At 41.3% G+C, this 18,687-nt stretch overlaps 1 protein-coding gene across 10 annotated transcripts; it reads left to right on the top strand.

The window, feature by feature from the left end:
* Window positions 1–491: 491 nt before the first annotated feature.
* elavl3 (ELAV like neuron-specific RNA binding protein 3) lies at window positions 492–18,342 on the top strand. Of its 10 annotated transcripts, none has more exons than XM_035179651.2 (8): window positions 499–974; window positions 7,573–7,792; window positions 7,886–7,989; window positions 10,129–10,282; window positions 10,411–10,636; window positions 11,138–11,191; window positions 11,770–11,808; window positions 12,613–18,342. In XM_035179651.2, the coding sequence occupies exons 1-8, from the start codon at window positions 966–968 to the stop codon at window positions 12,938–12,940; spliced, it is 1,134 nt and encodes a 377-aa protein (XP_035035542.1). In that variant the 5' UTR covers window positions 499–965; the 3' UTR covers window positions 12,941–18,342. The 10 variants fall into 10 exon arrangements, with proteins under 10 accessions (XP_035035538.1, XP_035035540.1, XP_035035542.1 ...); XM_035179643.2 differs by having other exon boundaries at window positions 500–974; window positions 12,592–18,342; XM_035179644.2 differs by having other exon boundaries at window positions 502–974; window positions 10,408–10,636.
* Window positions 18,343–18,687: the final 345 nt, after the last annotated feature.

Here is an 18,687-nt window from a genome sequence, read left to right as displayed (position 1 = left end):
TGCAATTCTGTGACTATCAGCCGACAACGCGGACTCAGGAAGTCTGCAGATTTACGCTCTAAACCGCTTTTATTCTCAAAGACAAAGACGCAAGGAGTGAAGTTGTTTGCTATGGTTTCAAACAGGGCCTAAAAGGAAAATGAAATAGAAAGGAGAGGGGCTGTGCTGAGGGAGAAGTGAGTGCAAAGAGTGAGGAATGAGAGAGACTAGTCCGCTGTCTTCTGCTGCACCCATCTGTTCTGAGAGTGCAGGTGGAGCCCTATTCACTCTGCTCTGCGTGTGTGTGTGTGTGTGTGTGTGTGAGTGAAGAGGGGGGCAGGAAGAAAGGAAGGGCAGAGAGAAGGAGGGAGTGGAGACATGGAAGGGCAGGGATGGAAAAGGGAAAGGAGGGAGGGAGGGAGGAGGAGGGGGGACTCTTGGTGATCTCTCCTGAAGGGGATAATGGGAGAGGAGCGCATTGCAATGGCTGCCATGTAGTACCCTCCCTGCACAATTAGCCAATCAGCAGCGTGCTCTGCCAGCCAGGAGGACGCATAAAAGAAGAACATTGCAGCAGAGGCACAGAAGGAGACTGCGAGAGGAGCAGGGAATTACACACAAAAACAGCAGAACCAGAACATCCTCCCCTGGACACACCCTGCCGAGGATCACTGCTTCTCTTTTTTTCCTGAACCATCGCCCACGCCACTCGGAGAGAACGCTCTCCCTCCTCATCATCAGCCAGCAGAAAAGCCCTTTCTCCTCATTTTCATCCTATAGAGGACACCTACCATCTCAGAGGGCTGAGATCCCTTGGCGAAGATTGTATTTTTTTCCTTTTTTTGTTTTTTTTCTTTTGATTTGGACTCCTGGCAGAACATAAGGGTCGTGTAACATAAGGGCCGAAGAGCACATAAGATACTCATCCGTTCAGCTTCAAGACCAGTGCAAGGAAGGACCTAGATTTCTTTCATTGTACGTCAAGAATGGTTACTGTACGTATGACTCTATTTCTTTTATGTTTGTGGGGGGGATGTTGTAGCAGCATGCTCACATTGTATGTCAGCCCTTTGGTGATGGATGTGTTGAAAATGAAATGTACACGTGTGATATAGTAATACACCGATTTATTTCACATCTTCCTTACTGATGAGCCTTTGCTGGGGGATGAATATGATTTTAAATGGAGCTCCATGGCTTTACACACATACCAAAACATACAGGAACTTCAGGATTAGTGTCCAATCCGCAATGCAATTCTTATGATATGATTAAGAATCAATAGTGGCACTTAGCAATCTCATACTGAGTGATGCGCCATGCCGGCTGTGCTCCAGCCTGCAGTCATCCTCAGCTATGGATAAAGTCTTTATCCTGCCATTTTAGAAAGCTCGGGCTTTTACTCTTCGGCATCACAGCCACTCTGGCTGTCTAAATGTCGCAGCTGTGAATATACAGTTCCTGAATGATGCAGGAGTCAAGATTTTAGGAATTCCGCAGGATTACAGTGATGGAGTGGAGATGGAGAGAAGGAGAGGAGATGAGGGCTTCGGATGGGGGGGTTGGGAGGTAGTGGGCTCGCTTTCTTTGCCTGGCGCAGCACAAGGATGCTGGAGTCGGCTTTCTGAGACAAAACATGATGCCTCGGAGGCTGAGGGCCCATCCAGCGAGGAAAAAGAAGAAGGAGGAAAAAAAAGGGTCGAGTCACTCCGGGAGGGGGGATGGGAGGGGGGGAGGAGGATTACGCATCCGCTGGTTTGCATTGAAGCAGGCAAAGTCCAAAATTCCTCAGGGCTCCTCGTTGCGATGCGACCGAGAGTTAAATGGGCTGGAAATCTCGGAGGCCGCGGCGGCGTGTGTATGTAAGGACGCGCGCGGACATCTCCATTTTAAGCGCATTTGCTCCAAGAATCGCATCGAGTGTACGTAGCACTACAAGATGGCCATGCGTGCGTTGCGCTGCGCTTGTGGGGTTAAAAAAAAAAGAGAAGAGGAGACGCGGGCGGTGATAAATTAGCTTTGCTGTGCGCCGACGGCCGGATTGGGCGTGTCTCTGCTGGACCTGAGCACCAAACCAGGGCCTTGGAGCATCAAACGGCCTGTAGCCCATTCTCCGCTTTACCTCTTGACGCATACTGTTGATAGCAGGTTGTTTATCTCAGGAGAGCAATTTACTACAATTACAGAAGCCGGGATTTAAATAATAAAACGGGAATAAGCGTCACGCACTAATGCTCCAGGTCCAACTTTAAAATTAGACATGTGCGCCTTCATAAAAATCCTTAGTTTAATAGTTTGATGAATTTTGTGTAATGGCTGATGTAAACTGGGATGGTATCGGCATATCATTAAATGTTTAGGCTGCTCAGTCTATGACTAATAATAGAAGGAACACATCATAAATATTTAACCCAGAGAGAGAAGAGGATGTGAGAGATCGAGGACCGTGAATAACTTTCAAGATCTCGATGTTCGGAATGTGAAAGGGCCACAACATCGAATAAAGCAGTGCGAAATGGATGTGGACAGCAGGTTGTTTCACCGTGCGTGTGTGTGTGTGTGAGAGAGAGAGAGAGAGAGTCTGGGACTGATGTGCACCTGACACGTTTCCAGCTCCAGGTCTTTAATTCCTCTCAGTGTAGCTTCCCATTGTCCCTCGCAGGCCTCGTAGACGAGCAGTGTCACGGGGGCAGAGGCTGTAGCTCCCCATCCACATGGTCCGCAGTCCTCCGTGCCTGTACCGCAGTGCCAAGCAAATAAAAGCGTTGAGTCAGATAACCTTTCCGAGGCACTTACACAATTCAAGGACAAGGACAGCCGAGGCCATCACTGTAAACCAGTCTAAACAGGTAAACTGATGCCAAAGCAACAACTGCTGGGCCTTTAAAGAACTAAATATTAATATCACTGGCTGTTGCTTTAAAAATTTAGAGGCCATTTCACAGACAAAAACATGTTTATATTTTCTGGAGTTAAGACAGCATTGTCTGACTTACTCGAGACATTAGATGCAATTATGTAAGCAGTGATTTGCCTCCTGTTGCCTGTGACTACATGTAATTATCAGCAACAAATATAAAACCTGAAAGGAAGAAAGAGAGATGGAGGATGCGTCTTCTGCCTGAGACAGCAAAATCAATTTTCCCTGACAATAATATTCAGGAAACAAATATGAATCATAAAAAAACTGGCGTTAAAATTGGTTGAAAATGCTTATTTTCTCTGATGGATCTATTAATAATGGTGGTTATTCGCCTTTTCCTTCATTGAGAAAAAAAATACAGCTAAATAAGACAATCCTGTCATCGAAATATATCCACAGCAAATATCCATGGTTGATGATTTTATTTTATATTTTTATAAAATTGTTTTGGACTTGGAGCTGGCAACTGTAACAGCCATTGTTCCCGGGGAGTCCTGCAGCCCCTGGCCACAACACAAAGCGCCACTGTTTACATTAATATTCATAGTGCTGCCATAGCCTCTGCGAGGGAGAAGAGGAGGAACGGGTGGCTCTTTTGTTTGGTCGCTTCAATACGTTTATTCAGCAAAAAGGCGCCCCCGGTTCATGAATGCCTGCAGAGCTCACAAGTCTTGCCTTTAAAAGAAAAAACAACAACGTCTAAATGGGAAAGACACCGAAATCGAGGGGAAATGCATCTGACTTAAACGTGTGTTTTTAATGAATAACTCAATTTCAAACGTTTTAAACTCGGCTGAAAATGAAAATAAAAACGAATCTGTGCTGGTTTCACGGGCCCGTGTGGCCTGAAATGAGACCGTCCGAAAGCCACTCCCTTTTTTCAGCACGCTGGATAGCGCCCCGCATGCTACAGGGACTCGTAGGGCGGATTTGTCTCCGCGAGCCTTTGACGTTGTCTCCTTCCATCTTATCAAAGCACAACATACTCGCAGCGCAGAAATCTTTGATAAAATCTTTTATTTTTAGTCTGCCGGGCGCAGAATGGGAGGCGGTGGGGCTGACACGAGCTGTGACTCCTGTCGTCCTGTTGTTTTACAGCTGCCACCATGATCCCTTAAGCTGCAGAGAGTGTGGCTAATGCCCTTTGTTTGGGATAATCCTGTAATCTGTGTTATTTAGAAGGCTCATTTACACTCCAGCCTTGCGTTTACTTTTGATTCATGCCTTCCAAAAAAAAATAAAATAAAGAAATTATAAAAAAATAAAAAATCTTTATATAATGCAAAATAACGTGGACTAGAGGCAAGGTTTTGTTAAAAGGAGAAAGCAGTCTCTTCTTACCATTATTAATTCAAACTAAACTAAAATCAATATATAGATGTTTGTATTTTTGTTTGATGATGCAGTTGTACTTAAGACCTAATCCCTCTTTGCTGGGACTGCATGCCAAAGCAAAAATACAAATAGAGACCATGTCCTTTTCTTTCACATGTTTCAGTGCACTGACATTTAAATACATTTTCTGTTGCTTCTTAATGAAACATTTGGAGCAGAAACGAATTGAGGAGGGGGGAAGCTGTTTATAAACATCAGAAGACAGAGAAAGATCGACTGCACTCACATTCAGTCATGTAATGCTTCTGTGTTTTGTAATTTAATAGCGTACAGTGTAGGTGGTACATGTGCTTGGCAGTGGAGGCAGGGCGCCTGTTTGCGTGCAAGTCTGGGTTCGTGTGTTTGGCAGGGGGAGGCAGGGCTCTTGTTTGCGTGCAAGTCTGGGACCATGTGTAGGCGATGCTGATGCAGTGCATTAAATATTGAGGGAGATCTCGCAGAACCTCAAAATAGAAAAAAAGCAGCGTGGGACACATAGTGCTACCCTAACAACCCGTAACCTTTTGAATATTTTTAAAGAATTTTTTTTAAATGATAGTGACCTATTCTTATTGGGTAGTTAATAAGAAATATGTTGGAGATAGAAAGGGCAATGGTTACGCCTTGGATTTCACAGTTACAATGTTCCCCTGGAGTGAGGATCTTTATTGTCTCCAGAAGCTGAAATGTCTGTAGCTGGAGTAGATCTATACTGGGCATACTGTGAGTATTCATGCATTTGTAGGCCTTCCTACATCAGAATGACTTTTTCATGTCATAGTAATTAGGTTACTGCAAACTAAACTCTATTACTATTTGATTAGATTTCTGTTGTTGTTGAACAATATAAAATATGTCTGCCCACGGATGAAATAGTCCTCTGTGGTTTTTATCTTTTCTATTTGTTTCACATAACTTCAGAGGACGCCTTTTCTCTCTATTTCTGTATACAAATCTTAGTTGCTGCTTGTGTCAGCCAATCTCAGTGTCCAGCCCTAACTCAGTGGCTCTGAGAATTATATAACTTCACACTGTTCACTAGGGATGCGTGTTCTGTCACGCTGAGGGTTATTTCAGTTGGCCCTAATATGTGTGTGTTTTTTTTTCTTTCTTCTTCAAAATGCTTTTGTCATATTTGGGACACATTCAGTTACTCATATCTCGAACAGTCAGATGCATCACATCACACGACAATGTACTATAGGTCAGTATTACAATTCATATAAGATTACAGCTTCATTCCACCTTTTTCTGTCAGCTGGCATTTTAGCTGTATGTTAAACTCTTTACATGATTTTACATTTTGCATCCCTTTTTATGTAAATGTCTGTTTTTTGAGTTAAGCTTCCTTAACTCTTAACCCTTGTCAACGGTTGTCATTATCAATTTGACTAATTGATATTCACCACATCTGTAAAACCTTGTATATAGGTACATGGTAGGGAAAATGTCTGACCTGTGTATCTGCTCCTAACAAGAACAGACACAAACACACTGAGCTTAAAGCAAGAAAGCCACTCTGCCATTAGAAACAATGCAGTCTTTGAGGGGCCGTTACCTGGGTAACCTGAGTTGAGGTGAGGCTCAAAGCAAGACAGTAGGTTTATGGAGACAAGGGAAAAAGGCACATTAGACAGAGCCAGTCTTGGATGCTAGAGATGGAGAGAGAAAACCTGAAATGGCACGCAGATTTGAAAATATAATAGAAGGAATGCTTAATTTTAGATATGATAATGGAACTGAAATGGAGCACAATAGAAGTAAAATAGGTTGGTGGGTTTACAAAAATAGTGAACTGTGAAAAGCCACATTTCCACCCTCAAAAAAAGTCCTCGTCTGTGTCAGTGATTATTCCAGGTACCCAAAAAAAAATATATATAAGAGAGCATTAAATAAATACTCACCCCTCTCGGGGCATTAGAATAAAGCTGCTTATGTTTTTAGAAACAAAAAAGTCATGCAGCCTCCACCACGTTAGGAAATTCCTTCAATATAATTTGTAAATAATTCTAAAGATTCATTAATTAAGTCCCTTTCTTGCTTTGGACTCCACTGCAGTCCCCAGGAGTTTAGAGAAGACTCATTTAGTCCTATTGACATACATAACACCCACCAGTTAGAGATCTGCAACAGCTCAAACCCACTATATATGTGTTTTTGGTGAAAGAAGGAATTCAGGTACCTAAATGTACCAAAGTCTCAAGTGTACACTCAAAAACACACAAATGTACATGTGGTTATGTTCCGGAAGATCATTTTAGTTGCATGAGCAAACAAAGAGAACCGAAATCTAAATGTGCAAACTTATTAACTCTGACATGGGATATAAATCAAATATCTAACATGAAAATAATTCAGATGCAAATGAAAAAAACAGCTTTTATCAATATTGAATATGTAAAATTAAAAGAGTTGATATTAAGATTAATAATTCATACCCAGGCATCGATGTCAGACCAAGCAATGACACACAAGCAGGATAACTTAACATCTACATAAAAAAAAGAAAATGATATTTCATGATTTAGAGTAATAAAAGATGGAGGGAGGGGAAAGTGGAGCAGGGAGTTTAGTTTCTGACCAAACAGATGTTCCTTGAGAATCTCTTGTGGATCAAATTGAGCTACATGATGGTGCACACAACAGACACAAACACTATACTGTGCACTTACCCAAACCCTTACCCTATTTACAAAAATAAAAGTCAGTTGATCACAAAGACCCCATAACAAAGTCAGAAGAACAAAAGTGTAATCCTAAATTATTTTTTATAACCAAAACGCGATGTCCTTCATTTATTGCAGCACTAAATCCATTAACAGTCACTCTAGCCTTTGTCCGGCGTGTCGACCCCCCGCAACCCCTCACTTCCTCGGCCTTACGCCAGACTCACATACCACCATCACAACTATCCATCCCTGTGTAATGATGTAATGGTGTTTGACCCTGGAAGAGAGTAGGGGGAGGGGAGGAGTAAGGAAAAAGGGACTGTGACATCTGCAGGACCAGCGGCGAGGAGCGAGAGACGAGGAAAGATGGGGTGAAACGGGGGAGGGGGGAGGATGATAAATCAGACCATGCACCCATCTCCATTTTAGCAATGCTGATTCCAAACCTTTGCCTCTGACAGTGACATATGGGACAGTCTGTGTTCGTTGTTGCGTGCGTGGCTTCTATTTGTTAATTCATCATTGTGTGCAAATAGTAGATATGCATATTTATACAACTGTCTCACAACTCTGTCCTTTTGTTGTTTTTTTTGTAAAATACAAATCTAACTCCACCCTCTTCCTCAGCAGATAATCAGCACCATGGAAACCCAGGTGTCCAATGGTCCAAGCGGAACCAGTATGCCAAATGGTCCAGTCATCAGCACCAATGGCTCCACAGATGACAGCAAGACCAACCTGATCGTCAACTATCTGCCTCAGAACATGACTCAAGAAGAGTTCAAAAGTTTGTTTGGTAGCATTGGAGAGATTGAATCCTGCAAGCTAGTCAGAGACAAGATAACAGGTACAACACTTTGTCCACATTGAAAAAAAGAATCGTAGTTCAAATGTTTTTTGATAATACTCAACATCCCTACGTCTTTCCCTTTGTCTCCAGGTCAGAGTTTGGGATATGGGTTTGTAAACTATGTGGATCCAAATGATGCGGACAAGGCCATCAACACACTGAATGGTCTCAAACTACAGACTAAAACAATCAAGGTGAGCAGACCCCTACTCTGCGACATTCACTCTTCATTATTTGAATCTACATGGCGTGCTAGACAAAAAGAAAGGAAGTGGAGATTTTGTTAAGGGGTTGGGGGGGGGTTACTGAGAGAGATGGGGACAGACGTGACAGAGGGAGGGGAGTAAAATGGGGAGGAGGAGGCAGAAGGGAGCCGTGGCTAGAACAAAGGAAGTGAGAGAAAAGGGTGAAAAGAGAAGGAGCGAGTGGAGGTCAGAAAGCAAGGGGCGGACAGCATGCAGAGGTTATTGTGATGGAAATGTAATTAGGACGCCTGACTGTGGGTGCACGAGGGTCAGACCAGGTTACCCCATCTGCCTCCAATCGGGGCTAATTAGGGGCCTTCTTTGTCCAAAAATCAGATGAAGGAAGGGGATGGGGGTGTAAACTATTAATCACGACTTCCTTTCAACCCCCCCACTCCCCCACCCCAACCTGATCAAAGTGGATCAAAGATTGAGACAAACTGCAGGATCAACAAATCAAATTTGGGAGAGAGCAGAGCAGGTGATCTTGAGACAGCTGTCCATGAAAAGGGGCGTTAATCGTGACTTGTGACTGATCAAACAATGAACTATGAGCAGGCTATGCCCAGTGCTGGATACGGTTGGAAGAACAAATACACATTTTGTATTGTATGTGATATTGACTATAAACTTTCAAATACAAGAAGAGTGCTAAAAGTGTCAGGGCTAATTATTACAATTTGTTATTACTCTTATGTAAAGGCATTTATTAATTATCTGATGTATCAAAACACAGATCGCTCCGTCTATAAACAACTTCTTAATATCTATTCACACATTTAAAAAAATAACTCAATGCCATGGTTTTATATCTCGGCTTTCCATTCAATAGAGAGGGGTGAGGCTGTGAGGGAGGGGGCACAGTAAAATGGTAGGGGGGTTGCTCGGAGAGCAGAATGCCAATGACGGGATTAGAGGCCATATGGGCTTCAGGCACCATCTGTACTATGGGAGCGACAGGGAGAGGGTTAATTATAGGGCAGCCTCTGCTCCCTGAACACAGCAACTCCCCTCTGACTCGTCCAGAACACCCTAATCACTGCACCACACAACCCTCCTGCTCATACAGTCCGTCTGTGTACACACTGACACTGGTGCTTTGTACTGATGGATGAAATCAGAACACCTGTATTCATTTGGAAGATAGTATACATGCAGTGTAATTTGCCCTCTTTTTATGCTCAGGCACAAAGAAAGCTGTGAGCACAATTTTAATGCTACAAAAGTAAACAAAAAAGTAACACCATTTTTTAACATCACAACAATACACATGCGTGTGAACTGTATGTGTCAGCAGTGTGTATTGAAGTTGTCTAGGATCCTGCATGTCTTGTGATGCTCTTGCATTGTTTGCTGTTTTGCCAGTGGAGCTGTTCTCTCCCAGAGGAGAGAGACAAAGGAAGGAGGCAGGGCAGGGAGGGCAGCTCAGCCTATCTCACACAACACTCACTCTGTCTCTGCTTCACACACAAACACAACACTCCCAACAATGCTCTGAACTGGACTATCTACCACACATGTGCTCACATGCGCACATAAACACAATAGCAAGAATGCGTGTAATTGCTTTTACAATGAATCATATATTCCTCAGCACTAGTAGAGTGAGAATCTTCGGAAAGTAGACCAAGAGAAAACCATAAGGGATACAAACACAGACACACCAAAAATGGCTGTGCACTAATTAAGTCGCTGGTGAATTCAGGGATATGCAGCTTCTAGGGCTTTTCTCACTGCAAATCAAAGCTGACATCTTGGCTTGTTAACTGGTGATTGCTATTCGTTTGGGTAATGGTCACAGTCGTGTCTGAGCGTCTCATTGTGGCTCAGTGTGACCTTAAAAGCACTGATTAAATCCACAGATAAGCAAAGAGAGAGTTTGAACTGTGGCGGGGGTGAATAAGGAGAAATCAGTGGGAGTCAAAATAAAGACGTTGTGTTGGGCACTCGTTGGGAACTTAATCCACTTAGATCAGGCTACTAACATATTTCTATACTTGAAGTCTTTGTTTTTCTCCTATTGAAGCCCTCTGAGACAAATGCGATTTGGGGGTATGTAAATAAAAATGCAATCTTTTATTTACTTAGGTATCATATGCCCGGCCAAGTTCGGCTTCTATTCGTGATGCCAACCTTTATGTAAGTGGACTCCCCAAGACCATGAGCCAGAAAGACATGGAACAGCTGTTCTCCCAATACGGTCGCATCATCACATCCCGCATCCTAGTGGACCAAGTTACAGGTACAGCCTTACATCACTTCTCAAGGCCACACTCATTTTATCTTGACGAACTCGATCTACCCCAGTCTAGGAAGCAACAGTTGACGCCAAGGTAGTAACATCGGTCTGTTTTTTCTTAATCGGAGCAGGCATATCACGAGGAGTGGGTTTCATCCGGTTTGACAAGCGAAATGAAGCAGAGGAGGCCATCAAAGGTCTGAACGGACAGAAGCCTTTGGGTGCCGCTGAGCCCATCACTGTCAAGTTCGCAAACAACCCCAGCCAGAAGACAGGCCAGGCCTTGCTGACTCAGCTGTACCAGACTGCTGCCCGCCGCTACACGGGGCCCCTGCACCACCAGACTCAGCGTTTCAGGTACTAAAACCTTGGCTGAACCAACCTCAGAGTGTCCATCACTAACCAACAGATACAAAGTCTATATAAAGATATTTTTCAAGACCAAATCACAGGTCATCCTGCTCTGTTGCTTTGCTTAAAGAAACTGTCCTTCAAGTGTTAAATGCAATGGGTTAAGTGTGCCGACATTTCGTTGTTTCAGTATTACATGGAGTCGAGCCTCAACTACACAAGATAATAGCTAAGAGTAAATATTCTTCAGTGTCTATGTTCAAGAACAGTTCAGCAGATGAAGTCGCACAAAGCCAAAAACAGCAAGTGTGGTGAAATTCTACAAGCAGGAAAACTGAATGGTCAAACACATCCCAAATGGAAAAACAAACATTTCTGTCACTATTAACACTCACTAATAACCTGTTCCTTTTCGCAATATTGTTACTTCATAGTAAAGAAGGAAATGGCAATATGACATTGTCCCTCCTTCTCACTCTTTTTCTCTGACTTTCTTTTAAACTGCAGCGTGATCCCTTCACTTGGAAAGGGACCAGATCCAAATAACAGCTCAAAACCAATGTAAGAGACCAGATTTTATCAAGTATAATACAAAAACAACGCTAAATAAACTTTGCTTTGAGAAGAATCATACTGAACCTTCAAGTTTTGCCTGTAATTAATGGGCATGATAGGATTTATAATTATTGAAATTGTCAAAAATTTGGCCACATCTACGTGTTTAATTGCAATTAAAGGCTAAAACGTTTTTTAAGTCGAAGGCTTCCAGTATGAAATAATTTCATGGAACTTCACAAACAACTGTTCCTTGTATCCTCTGGGGTTAGTCACTTACTCACTATGGATAATACCTTTTTAATTGGTAGATGTGAATGGCCTTACAGTTTAACTATTAAAATGGGGACCTGTTTTGGAGCTTTTAACTACTGAACTCCCGTATAAATACCAGCTGAGGCACATATTCACTGGAGTATTTGACCAGCCATCAGTTGGTTGGATGGTTTGGGACTGCGGTGCAGTGAAGGATGCCCTCTGGAGGCCAGCTGGTGAAGGAGCAACATGTTAAATGACAGCCCCCCTTCCTTGTAGAGCTCATAACTAACTTCTGCATCCCCTTCATTCTCCCTCTTGCGTTGCAGACTCGACAATTTACTAAACGCCAGCTACGGAGTCAAGAGGTAAATGCCAAAGGTGTACTTTCAAAAGCATCCATGCCAAAATAAAACCTCAAACAAAGTGCCCGGAATACCACCTGCTGACTTCATCTCAAAATTAGATGATGGCCATAATTCTTAATGCCCTCTCCCCATTTAACCATGTTACAGAAGCAGCCCAGTAATAAAATACAAACTGTAATTGCAGTAGGCAATGATGCAGCCTCCCGACAGCAGGGTATTCTGGCATGGCTTTGTTTAACCTTTTTGTTCGTTTGTTTTAATTAATAGAAATAATTTATCTATGTATTTATTTATGAACTAACATTGTCAGTTTCAGTTGCTTTAATGTCCCTTTTTTTCACCAGCATGGACATACCAGATTCCGTTTGCGTCTCCTCTGTTTGCTCCAGTTTTTGTATGATTTTGATTCCAATTTGCTTTTCATCCCTCTCTAGGTTTCTGTGTTTTGTTCAATACTGTGATTTCTGTTGAACATTGTGATTCATGTGTTTTAATTCTTCCAGAGGCTTTGGTCAGCAGAGAAATGAGATAAAATGCAGATTGTGGGGGGCGTCTGTGTCTCAGGGCATACAGTGTCATTTTGTTTGCATGTGGGTACTTTGGGACCACTGCAGTGCCCGCATATTTATCGACTTACTGTACAGCAGAGGGGATGGAGATGGGGTCCCTCGACACCATACCCGACTACAAGCTTTATCATTTCGAACAGATGCCCATATGCCCACTAGAGACAGGATAGAGCACTGAATGCTGTGTTGAACTTCAGAATGACACCCATGGTAGTTCTCCTACTCTCTTCCCCAGATTCTCTCCCATCACCATTGACAGCATGACCAGCCTTGCCGGAGTCAACCTTACTGGTCCAACTGGAGCCGGATGGTGCATCTTTGTGTACAACCTGTCCCCCGAGGCGGACGAGAGCGTCCTGTGGCAGCTCTTTGGGCCTTTCGGTGCCGTTACCAATGTCAAGGTCATCCGTGACTTCACCACCAACAAATGTAAGGGCTTTGGCTTTGTCACCATGACCAACTACGATGAAGCCGCCATGGCCATTGCTAGCCTTAACGGCTACCGCCTGGGTGACCGCGTGCTGCAGGTTTCCTTCAAAACCAGCAAGCAGCACAAGGCCTGAGAGAGAGAGGCTGCTGGCACCAGCTCCTTCGACCTGCAGGGGGAGCTACCTGAGCTCCCCGTGCCATCACTCTACATGGGCCTGGACTGAGTCTCTCTCTGACACATTCTCACACAAATACATAATATATTATTACACAGACATGCAGATAATCACACACACGCACACACATAACCAAACATATCCATACTCGAGCATACACATGTCAGAGTTTCAAACAAACACACTAGTGGAGTTTTTCTTTTCTCTTTACACAACATGCTAGTCCTTCCTTTATTTGCCTGGATTGAATTAGAAGGGGTACGAAGCTGGTTTGTTGGGTAGGGGCAAGAGCTATCTATTTAGGAGACAGTCTAACGAATGTGACAGAGAATGTGTACTGAGTGCTTTGATTGAATTCAGGCAAATAATGAAAACTGATGAACAAAATGATCGAAAATTTAAATGAAAGAATATGTGCAATTTACCCAAACTCTTACCCCACCATCTCTCCCACTATCTTGCTGGAGAGGATGTAGTCACTTTTTTACACTTGGGCATTTTGAATCAGCGATTTTTTTAGATCAAAGAAAATGAAATTAAAAAACAGTGTTCTCTTATATACGTCTATTAAAATATAACTATATATTCAATATTTAAGGTGGTTATAATAGCCGAGTATGTAAGCATTTTCTAGAAACTTTGACTACTGTTTCCTGACCTGCAATTAGGTGGTGCCTAGCGTAAAGGCAGTTTCTCTACCCTATGTGAGCTTGTTAGCTCAGACCCAATATAATTTAGGTTAACTAATGAAAATGAATACTGGTCACAGAAAAGAGTAGTCCAAAGGCCATCAGAATCACTCTTTCCCTCACAGTCTCACACCGAACAACACAATCGTCACTTATGTATCACAGAAACACTGTTCAGTAACTAGGATATATACACATATTTAGTCCACAGAAACAAAAGAGAGGTTCCTGTATTTTCTTCTAATCTATGCTCAAGATGGATTCAACACAAACAGACTGCCTGTGAACTCAGAGCAGAGTGGCAGTATATCTGCATGGTGACAGTGTTAATTAGTAATTCTCTTGTGGGCAAGGGAGGGATGAATGCGAGGGGAAAACAGTTTCACCATAACACAGCCACGTCAAAAGGAAAATACCGGTGTGTTTTCACTTTTTGCGTCATTGTTTTTATTGCACCTTTATTTAACATTGTCCACAGGCCATTTTACTTTGCACGACTGTGTCAGCCATGATTTGGTGTGAGATCCCTTTAACTAACATTGGTGTCAAGACATCAAGAAAAACAAGATGTGAAAGAAGACCAGTTTATGTTGTTCCAGCTGACTGCTTTGAATTTGAACATTCCCGTATCAAGAGAGGTTCTTCAGATTTGATCATTTGATGATCCCAGTAGCTGCAAAAAATAACGTAAAGTAAAAAATGTCGAACAACACACCCATGGTCTGAACAATGGTCGCGGCAGGTCTGCAGAGAAATAGAACAGATGAGCAAAAACTCAAGAGCACCGGTATTATTCTTCAGTCTAGTGCACACATAGAAGCTACCTCAGCAAATGAGGTCAAAGTTTTGCATTTCAGCAGAATACATGCGCTCCACAGTAACAACATGCACAGAGCAGATAGAGAGGACTGCAGTTTATAATGGCTGAACCTTTGTAAAGCTGACTTCAGAGTCACATGTGGGAGCAAAGATATCTGGCGATGTTCAAATTATCATTGATCCTTTGAGGAGAGAAGATTACCAGTTCCTTCAGCTTTTTCCAAATGCTTTTCCTCAGTTTTATTTACAACCCCCTCTATTCTCTTAAAAGCTTCCTGCCCTCTCAAAAGATGACTGTACGACAGCGAGACCGCAAATAAGTGTCACAATTATATTTCTGTTTACAACAGAAAGCTACTCATTTATTTGCTTCAGATCTATTTGGCACTGCCACGAAAATAGCATTTCTCAAAATATCCTCAGCCCAATTGCATGAAAATTATTTATGGCACCCTGATGAAACATTAAGGCCATTCTGTCGAGTTGAATTGTCTGCTAAAGATCAGACTTAAGATTTTCCATGGGGAGAGCTGTCTTTCAATATCAAGACATCTGCACATGATAATAGATAAAATAAGGTCAAATATATTCAAGACATGTTGCTTTTGCTTTTCTAAATGACGCTGTGTTAGCCAAAGAGGACGATCTCTTTGAAAGGATTACATTAGAGATAAATCTATTTTTATACATACAAAAGAACAAGACCTTGTGCTGAATTTTTACAGATTCTTAAGCTTGGAAAAATTGGGACATCGCATGGCTTTATTTTAAACCCTCTGATCTTTGCAGAGCAAGGGGGAACAAGCATGCGGTGTTTGGGTGGGGGGTGTAGGAAGGGGAAAAGGAAACATTGTATCTCGTAAAAAACATTCAACCGATTGAAAAGAAAACAAATTTGGCATAAAAAGAGGAAGATTTAACAGTTAGGGGTGTCACCTGACAGACACATCTCTACTTCTGAGTGCTTAGACACGCTCACATCTCTTGTCCTGAAGTTGTGTACAGTGTTGCTTCAATGATGGTGCAGTGAAGTGAAGTTTCTTTGACTTGAGAATCCCAGACAAAGCTGCAGCGAGGCCAGCTCATTTGCTCAGCTGGAAAACGGAATCGCTGCTTGCAAATAAAAAATAAATAAGAGAAGGAATGCAGACTCAAACAGTTTCGCCAATTAAAAACAAACATTGAGCATGATTTTAATGATTAGGTAGATTTGATTTTTGCCAAAGAATTGCTTTGCAAGTCAGTACCAAGAAGGATGATTAAGACTAACTATATTATTCCCAGAGTAATTGCTGTACAAATCTATGTTATTTATTGAATAAGGACCCTCTACAATTTCAGTTATCGTTACTTTTAAATATCTAAGTTGCGCATATCAGTTTGCATTTGTAAATCCTAAAACCACTAAACCAAATGCTAACATGAAACAGCTGCAAGCATTCTCATTTGCACACATTTCATGCACACACCGAATGATGAAAAAGGCATATCAAAAATAAATTGCGATGAATCGATCCACCTATTGAGAAAAGAAGAAAAGTCATATCCGTCCGTCTAATGTATTTCCCCCTGACATTTATATCATCTGCTTTGTCTTGTGACCAATTTAATCCTTTAAAACCATTAACATTGCACCAGTTCAAATACTGACTCTGGCATCTTTCAATCTGACTCATACTGTTTCACTTCCCAAAATAACTCTGAATGACTGTCGCTGGCGTGTCCGGAGCTGACCACATAAAAGAGCCAATGGAGCTATTTTGAGTTGAGCAATTTGCAAGAGATAGCAGAGTAGGGCTGAGAACTTGATGAGACCAGTGATAGACGTGAGGAACAACCGAGATAACAGGCCGTGTTGAACTGCAGCTGGAGTCGTTTGCCCAGCCATGTCCGATGTAGTACAGTCAAGCCACAGACCAAACTCACAGCCCGAAACAACCTTTCATACACAGTCTATACAAAGACCTACACCTATTGTACAGTAGAGAGCGAAGGACCATGGCAGGAAACAGTACTACACTGCTTGAGCAACAACAATAATCATTTAAAAAGACAAAAAAACTTTCCTATGGAACAGTAAGTGCAATGTGCTTTGTTTTTATATTGACTGAGAACAAATGATATATATTTTTAAAAAAAGAAATTAAACGTCACACTGAAAAGGTTTGCGGAAGAGTGAAAGGAGCAAAAGTTTGGACAAAGAACCATTAAAAATGAGCAGACTCATTCGAGAAATTCAAAACAAGCAATGAGAGCTGTGATCGACAAAATTTTCACAATCACTTCCTCAGCCCCTAATTTGTGCTCTGACCATGCAAGCTCAAACAAATTGCGTATTTGGCTGACCTAATAGAGCAAATCTCGATGACCTTGAAAGGAATACTGTCTAATATATCATCAGTTTTAGCCCATGTCAATTTCAAATATCATTTTATTTTCCTGTAATTTATTGATTTCATTTACATATCAAGACTCACTTGTTAAATTAGCGTATTTGTGTTGTTGATGTTGCCATAGAGAACACACATGGGTCAAATATTATGTTTGGTTGCATTGATTGGGTACAGTTTGTTATTTTTCTTCCATTACTTAATTAGTTGCAGTTTTTACAGTGTATGCAGATTTTAGACTTAGTTAGATTTTTTTATTTCAATCAAACTGTGTTCAATTGTGTTTGTAAAAGTCTGTGGTAGCTTTTGTTGCAACATAAAATAATTTAAACAGAAAAAATTCAAAATAGCGCCAACAAACTTGTATTATTTGGGCGACTTTAAGCTTGTAGTTTTAACTTATTGTTAACTTAAAAACTATTTATTATGATTATTATTATTGCCTCGTATAAAGTATGTTTTGTGTATATTTATGGTTTATTTCATTATATTTGCAAGTTTAAAAGATTTTAAGTTTGCCAAAATTGTGGTTACACCATTTCGTTTCTTAAAAAGGGGGACAAATAGAAAAACAGCTTTAGAAGTACGATTTGGAAACGTTCTCCATAGTCAAAGAATGCACTGCTATATTTAACTAATTGAAGTGTATAAACATACATGCTGTGTGCTAGATGTTATGCCTTTACTGCCTGTGTTCTGTTTGTCTTGTTAAATGAAAATCTTTTAATTATTTAATCTAATCACAGTCTTGTTTTTTCAACCACTCGGTGAACCCCTGAGACGCGGGACAGCCCCCTGGAGTGAGGCTTTGGGCCGTTTGAGGGTCAAGCATTTAGCCAGTAACAGGGGAGCTGTCCTGGGTTTGTTAAGCTCTCAAGATGCTTTCCTGTTTATGCTGATGGGTCAATCCATTTAAACATACACATATAAAGGGGTTTTGTTTCTGTTAAAGCATTTTAATACTGAGATCATCAGTATCAATATCAATTTGTGTGACCGAAACAAAAGATGTTCTTTGGAAACCCGGCCTGGCGAAATAAAGCAGGGCTCAGAAAAGCTGCAGGAAGGTTTTCTTGGGAGTCTCTAGGGTAGTAAAGGGGTGAGTGGTCCTTCTGTTTCTCAACCAACTGTATTTTGTGTCTATTTATTTAGAAGAGGGGACGCAGTAACTTAGTGATGTTTTTCTTACATTTTCCTGGAATGGTAGAACAAATCAAAGGTGAAAATGATCAAAACAGTTCCGCTGACACCACTATCAGCGGAAGAAATACAAAATCTCATACTTCCAAACATGACCAAATGAACAATGTCAAAATTTAACAAAGAAAAAAAAAACCTTTCAGTTTAGTCTAGGATATTTATTACTGGGATTTCAGCTGAAGACGCTTGAAGACTTTTTCATGGAATTGTTTAATTATTTGTACTTTACATGCCAGAAAAAAATAAAAGTTACAAATATGAATGACTGGATTTTTATTGACTGTGAAAAAACAAAATACATTTTAACCATTGTGTCGTCTTGCTACGTTCTACAGATACATACTACATATTTGACACACGTTTCTGTGTCATGCACGTCAGTTAGTTATGTAACATGTCTTTTGATAAGTGGGTACATATGTTATATTATTTTAATGAATGCAGACAAAGTGGTGTACTAAATGTTGTGGGTGTTAGAAAGAAGGAACAGAGGAAGAGGTAACTGCTTCTAAAAGAGGGAGAAATAACTGGTCTTTCTAACATTTTATTTACTAGTTTTCATGTTTTGGATTTAATGTGTATTTAATTATTACTACTACTACTATTT

Source organism: Hippoglossus stenolepis, chromosome 16 (genome assembly GCF_022539355.2).
Source record: "Hippoglossus stenolepis isolate QCI-W04-F060 chromosome 16, HSTE1.2, whole genome shotgun sequence".
In the NCBI taxonomy this organism is placed as follows: Eukaryota; Metazoa; Chordata; class Actinopteri; order Pleuronectiformes; family Pleuronectidae; genus Hippoglossus; species Hippoglossus stenolepis.
The sequence above is the reverse complement of the archived record's forward strand: the minus strand, read 5'-3'. Positions and strand labels throughout refer to the sequence as shown.

Bases quoted from the DNA above. Each gene is read 5' to 3' on its own strand.
- elavl3 (XM_035179641.2), top strand. The intron at 10,283-10,407 runs GTACAGCCTTAC...TCTTAATCGGAG, and splicing joins CCTAGTGGACCAAGTTACAG to CAGGCATATCACGAGGAGTG. The intron at 11,192-11,769 runs GTAAGAGACCAG...CTTGCGTTGCAG, and splicing joins AATAACAGCTCAAAACCAAT to ACTCGACAATTTACTAAACG.